Source organism: Oncorhynchus keta, unplaced genomic scaffold, assembly GCF_023373465.1.
Source record: "Oncorhynchus keta strain PuntledgeMale-10-30-2019 unplaced genomic scaffold, Oket_V2 Un_contig_28227_pilon_pilon, whole genome shotgun sequence".
NCBI classification, from domain to species: Eukaryota; Metazoa; Chordata; class Actinopteri; order Salmoniformes; family Salmonidae; genus Oncorhynchus; species Oncorhynchus keta.
The window spans coordinates 1-6497 of NW_026285929.1; the positions used below are offsets into that span (position 1 = coordinate 1).

At 48.5% G+C, this 6497-nt stretch overlaps 1 protein-coding gene across 1 annotated transcript; it reads right to left on the reverse strand.

Moving 5' to 3' along the window:
- Nucleotides 1-104: 104 nt before the first annotated feature.
- Nucleotides 105-823, reverse strand: LOC127923078 (neogenin-like). The gene is made up of 2 exons (XM_052507006.1): nt 652-823; nt 105-343 (listed from the first exon to the last, which is right to left on the reverse strand). The coding sequence occupies exons 1-2, from the start codon at nt 754-756 to the stop codon at nt 182-184; spliced, it is 267 nt and encodes an 88-aa protein (XP_052362966.1). The 5' UTR covers nt 757-823; the 3' UTR covers nt 105-181.
- Between the last annotated feature and the right edge of the window lie 5674 nt (nt 824-6497).

Sequence of the window (6497 nt, forward strand, 5' to 3'; positions counted from 1 at the left end):
CTCTTTGCTCGTCATACTCTTTGGGCATGTTTCTTAGATTTGTTCAATATTCCCATTGTCTACTGTATTCTAGGCTCTACTTATGTCCAGTGTCCAGCCATGTGTTTGAGTAAACCTGATGTACCCCAAAACACACATCAATACTACTACAACCAAGCTCCCCAAGATCGAACACTGGCTTCTATCTAGAACACTGTCCATTCGGTTCCCCTCCCAACGTACCGTGCTCTAGGATGATGAGCTGAGCGCTGGACTGCATGTTCCCTGCATCGTTCTCTGCCAGACACTGGTAGAAGCCCTCGTCAGACTTGACCAGACCCAGCACCTGCAGGTTGTGGTCATTCTGCGGGTCAGAGATCGAGAGAGAGAGAGAGAGAGAGAGAGGTCAATAACATCAGGTGGTGGAGAGAGGGGGAAATAGGTCAATATCTCGAGGTGGAGACTGTGTGAGATCAATATGGTGATTGACCGACCACTCGTAAATCAAAGACAACATCAGTTGAGCATCTAGCTGAAGTTATGCTTGTTAAAGCGATTGGTTAAGAGGTATCAGACTGTAGAAAGTCACTAGAAGTTCCCCTCAGTAAAGATCAGAAGCTGAACTACAGGTTTTACGTCACACATCCTAATGACATTTTACAACAAACTTACAATGATTTTGAAGTAGTCGCTGGGAATGACAGCGTCTCCGTTTTTGACCCATTTGACGGTGGGGGCGGGGGAACCTGTGACCTCACACTGAAACATGATGTCCATGGATTCGTGGGCGTAGATGTTGGCCGGCCTCTTCAGGAACTCCGGAGGAACTGCAACATACAGCAGGGGAGAGGTGTGTCAGAGTGTCTGTGGGGGTGAGTGTGTGTGTGTGTGTGTGTCAGAGTGTCTGTGTGTGCGAGGGTGTATCCGTGTCTCTGTGTGTGCGGGGGTGTCAGAGTGTCTGTGTGTGTCTGTGTGTGTGTGTGTGTGTGTGTGTGTGTGTGTGTGTGTGTGTGTGTGTGTGTGTGTGTGTGTGTGTGTGTGTGTGTGTGTGTGCGTGTGTGTGGGGGGGTGCGTGCGTGTGTGTGGGGGTGTGTGTGCGTGTGTGTGGGGGTGTGTGTGTGTGGGGGGGGGTGCGTGGTTGTGTTTCTGTGGGTGCGTGGTTGTGTTTCTGTGGGTGTGCCTGTGTGGGGGTATCCCCGGGTCTCTCCTCTTTTCAGTTCGCTGCACCTAGTGACTGGAACGAGCTGCAACAAACACTCAAACTGGACAGTTTCATCTCAATCTCTCATTCACAGACTCCATCATGGACACCCTTACTGATAGGCTGCTTTGTGTGATGTGTTGTTGTCTCAACCTTCTTGCCCTTTGTGCTGTTGTCTGTGCCCAATGTTTGTACCATGTTTTGTGCTGCTGCCATGTTGTGTTGCTACCATGTTGTTGTCGTGGTGTTGCTACCGTGCTGTTGTTGTATTAGGTCTCTACGATATGTTGTCTCTTGCCATGATGTGTTTAGTACAATTATTATTATTTTTAATCCCAGCCCCGTCCCCAAAGGCCCTCATTGTAAATACGAATTTGTTCTTAACTGACTTGCCCAGTTAAATAAAGGTTCATTCAAATAAATAAATAAAACAGTGTGTGTGGGTGTGTAGAACGGTCTACTGAGAAATAATTTAATGTGAGATGACCTATCATGTTCTCCTCTTGTAATGTGAAGGGTAACGCTCCATAACAGGCTGTTAAACAACACTGTAGCGTGTTCCCAGCTGCAGGCTGTGATAGAACAGTTAGTGAGAACTGGAAAATCAAATGGAATCACATAACATCACGCTTCACTGAAAACACGGTCGAGACGGGAGGAAGAGACGACGCAGGGACTCATAGCTAAATCCCATCGCCTATAGTACCCAGTCTCTTTCCATTTCAGCTCCACCCAGTCTCTCTCCATTTCAGCTCCGCCCAGTCTCTCTCCATTTCAGCTCCGCCCCAGTCTCTCTCCATTTCAGCTCCGCCTGAGTCCCTCCTCCATTTCAGCTCCGCCCAGTCTCTCTCCATTTCAGCTCCGCCCAGTCCCTCTCCATTTCAGCTCCGCCCAGTCCCTCTCCATTTCAGCTCCGCCCAGTCTCTTTCCATTTCAGCTCCGCCCAGTCTCTTTCCATTTCAGCTCCGCCCAGTCTCTTTCCATTTCAGCTCCACCCAGTCTCTTTCCATTTCAGCTCCGCCCAGTCTCTTTCCATTTCAGCTCCGCCCAGTCTCTTTCCATTTCAGCTCCACCCAGTCTCTTTCCATTTCAGCTCCACCCAGTCTCTTTCCATTTCAGCTCCACCCAGTCTCTTTCCATTTCAGCTCCACCCAGTCTCTTTCCATTTCAGCTCCACCCAGTCTCTCCATTTCAGCTCCGCCCAGTCTCTCTCCATTTCAGCTCCACCCAGTCTCTTTCCATTTCAGCTCCAGCCAGTCTCTTTCCATTTCAGCTCCAGCCAGTCTCTTTCCATTTCAGCTCCACCCAGTCCCTTTCCATTTCAGCTCCGCCCAGTCTCTTTCCATTTCAGCTCCAGCCAGTCTCTTTCCATTTCAGCTCCGCCCAGTCTCTTTCCATTTCAGCTCCGCCCAGTCCCTCCCCATTTCAGCTCCGCCCAGTCCCTCTCCATTTCAGCTCCGCCCAGTCTCTTTCCATTTCAGCTCCGCCCAGTCTCTTTCCATTTCAGCTCCAGTCTCTTTCCATTTCAGCTCTCTCTTTTCCATTTTCAGTCTCTTTCCATTTCAGCTCCGCCCAGTCTCTTTCCATTTCAGCTCCACCCAGTCTCTTTCCATTTCAGCTCCACCCAGTCTCTTTCCATTTCAGCTCCAGTCTCTTTCCATTTCAGCCAGCCAGTCTCTCTCCATTTCAGCTCCAGTCTCTCCATTTCAGCTCCGCCCAGTCTCTCTCCATTTCAGATCCCACCCAGTCTCTCTTTCCATTTCAGCTCAGCCAGTCTCTTTCCATTTCAGCTCCAGCCAGTCTCTTTCCCACCCAGTCTCTTTCCATTTCAGCTCCAGCCAGCTTTCCATTTCAGCTCCAGTCTCTTTCCATTTCAGCTCAGCCAGTCTCTTTCCCAGTCAGTCTCTTTCCATTTCAGCTTTCCATTTCGAGAGCTCCACCCAGCCATTTCAGCTCCACCCAGTCTTTTCCATTTCAGCTCGCCCAGTCTCTTTCCATTTCAGCTCCACCCAGTCTCTTTCCATTTCAGCTCCGCCCAGTCTCTTTCCATTTCAGTCTCTCTCCATTTCAGCTCCGTCTCTCTCCATTTCAGATCCAGCCAGTCTCTTTCCATTTCAGCTCCACCCAGTCTCTTTCCATTTCTCCACCCAGTCTCTTTCCATTTTCAGTCTCTTTCCATTTCAGCCCAGTCTCTTTCCATTTCAGCTCCGCCCAGTCTCTCTCCATTTCAGCTCCACCCTGTCTCTCTCCATTTCAGCTCCACCCAGTCTCTTTCCATTTCAGCTCCAGCCAGTCTCTCTCCATTTCAGCTCCACCCAGTCTCTCTCCATTTCAGCTCCACCCAGTCTCTCTCCATTTCAGCTCCAGCCAGTCTCTTTCCATTTCAGCTCCAGCCAGTCTCTTTCCATTTCAGCTCCAGCCAGTCTCTTTCCATCCTTACTTGCCAGTGAAGGTAGAACAAACTATTTGAAAACGGAACAACTTTGGCTTCAACTTCCCCTGAACCTTTAACTAAATGGCAATCCTTAAGACCTGTTATCCAACCAGGAAAACACAAAGCAATGTCCTCGTCTCTACCTCCATCTTCCCTGTAGTCTTTTTATAACAAAGCATCTCAAAAGTAGTTCAAATCTGCCTATAATTATCCCTGTGTCTCATCCTATGGAGAGTTGTGTACAGACAGAGTTTTACCCCAGACCAGGGTAATGAGGGCAGGGTCAACTTATTTGATCGTCTGTGGAGATAAATGGCCTCATCCATCTCTCCTGTAACAAGGTCATGCAGAGCGCTGTGTCTCAGCCTTGTCCTTTACAGTGTAATTGGAGTGTGGCTCTGAGGAGGCTGACTGTGTGTGTGTAGGATTGTGTGTGTGTGTGTGTGTGTGTGTGTGTGTGTGTGTGTGTGTGTGTGTGTGTGTGTGTGTGTGTGTGTGTGTGTGTGTGTGTGTGTGTGTGTGTGTGTCCGAGTGTGTGTGTGTGTGTGTGTCCGAGTGTGTGTGTGTCCAGTGTGTGTGTGTGTGTGTCCGAGTGTGTGTGTGTGTCCGAGTGTGTGTGTCCGAGTGTGTGTGTGTGTGTGTGTCCGAGTGTGTGTGTCCGAGTGTGTGTGTGTCCGTGTGTGTGTGTGTCCCGAGGTGTGTGTGTGTGTCCGAGTGTGTGTGTGTCCGAGTGTGTGTGTCCGTGTGTGTGTGTGTCCGAGTGTGTGTGTGTCCGAGTGTGTGTGTCCAGTGTGTGTGTGTCCGAGTGTGTGTGTGTGTGTGTGTCCGAGTGTGTGTGTGTGTCCGAGTGTGTGTGTGTGTCCGAGTGTGTGTGTGTCCGAGTGTGTGTGTGTCCGAGTGTGTGTGTGTCCGAGTGTGTGTAAGTCGGATTGTGTGTAAGTCGGATTGTGTGTAAGTCGGATTGTGTGTGTGTATGGGGTGGGGGGGGCAGCTCAGTGCTCTGATAAGATGTGACCTCCGTAACCAAGGTATAATAGCGGTGTTGTTGGTCAGTAGGGTTGTGTGTGTGGGGGGAGAGGGGGGCTCAGTGCTCTGATAAGACCTGACCTCTGTAGCCAAGGTATAATAGCTGTGTTGTTGGCGAGGAGCACCGTGTCAAACCTCTGTATCAGCCTTCACAGCTCTCCAATAGCATCCCGTTCACATGTGGAGCACAGACTGATTGTGGTTAACAGTTGGGTGGATATGGTCCTTTCTACTCTTGGGGAACAGAGGATGGGTTCAACAGCGTAATCAGCAAGGCTATCTGTTCTATAATATTATCATTTAGCAGGCCCTCTTATCCAGAGCAACTTACAGCTAATAGCCTACAGGTAATTCAGTCGTGGTTTAAATCAGTTTTACCCATAACTCTAATTAAACTCCATCCTCCAACCATCTGAGCAATGATCTGAGTGGCACCCTGTAGTCTAACTGGAATATATAAGGTTCTGAGTGGCACCCCGTAGCCTTACTGGAATATATAAGGTTCTGAGTGGCACCCTGTAGCCTCACTGGAATATATAAGGTTCTGAGTGGCATCCTGTAGTCTAACTGGAATATATAAGGTTCTGAGTGGCACCCTGTAGCCTAACTGGAATATATAAGGTTCTGAGTGGCATCCTGTAGTCTAACTGGAATATATAAGGTTCTGAGTGGCACCCTGTAGCCTCACTGGAATATATAAGGTTCTGAGTGGCACCCTATAGCCTAACTGGAATATACAAGGTTCTGAGTGGCACCCTGTAGACTAACTGGAATATATAAGGTTCTGAGTGGCACCCTGTAGTCTAACTGGAATATATAAGGTTCTGAGTGGCACCCTATAGCCTAACTGGAATATACAAGGTTCTGAGTGGCACCCTGTAGACTAACTGGAATATATAAGGTTCTGAGTGGCACCCTGTAGTCTAACTGGAATATATAAGGTTCTGAGTGGCACCCTGTAGCCTCACTGGGATATATAAGGTTCTGAGTGGCACCCCGTAGCCTCACTGGAATATATAAGGTTCTGAGTGGCATCATGTAGCCTTACTGGAACATATAAGGTTCTGAGTGGCACCCCGTAGCCTTACTGGAACATATAAGGTTCTGAGTGGCACCCCGTAGCCTTACTGGAATATATAAGGTTCTGAGTGGCACCCCGTAGCCTTACTGGAATATATAAGGTTCTGAGTGGCACCCTGTAGTCTAACTGGAATATATAAAGTTCTGAGTGGCACCCTGTAGTCTTACTGGAATATATAAGGTTCTGAGTGGCACCCCGTAGCCTTACTGGAATATATAAGGTTCTGAGTGGCACCCTGCCGTCTAACTGGAATATATAAGGTTCTGATTGGCACCCTGTAGTCTAACTGGAATATATAAGGCTCTGAGTGGCACCCTGTAGTCTAACTGGAATATATAAGGTTCTGAGTGACGCCCTGTAGTCTAACTGGGATATATAAGGTTCTGAGTGGCACCCTGTAGTCTAACTGGGATATATAAGGTTCTGAGTGGCACCCTGTAGTCTAACTGGAATATATAAGGTTCTGAGTGGCACCCAGTAGTCTAACTGGAATATATAAGGTTCTGAGTGGCACCCAGTAGTCTAACTGGAATATATAAGGTTCTGAGTGGCACCCTGTAGTCTAAATGGGATATATAAGGTTCTGAGTGGCACCCTGTCGTCTAACTGGGTGCCACTGACTAGCAGCACGTTGTCTAAATGGAATATATCTTGTTCTGGTGGCAGCACATTGTCTAACTGAATCCCACACTGATCGACAAAACCATTTTGGGGGCATTGTCATGCTGAAACAGGAAGTGGCCTTCCCCAAACTGTTGCCACAAAATTGTATGCAC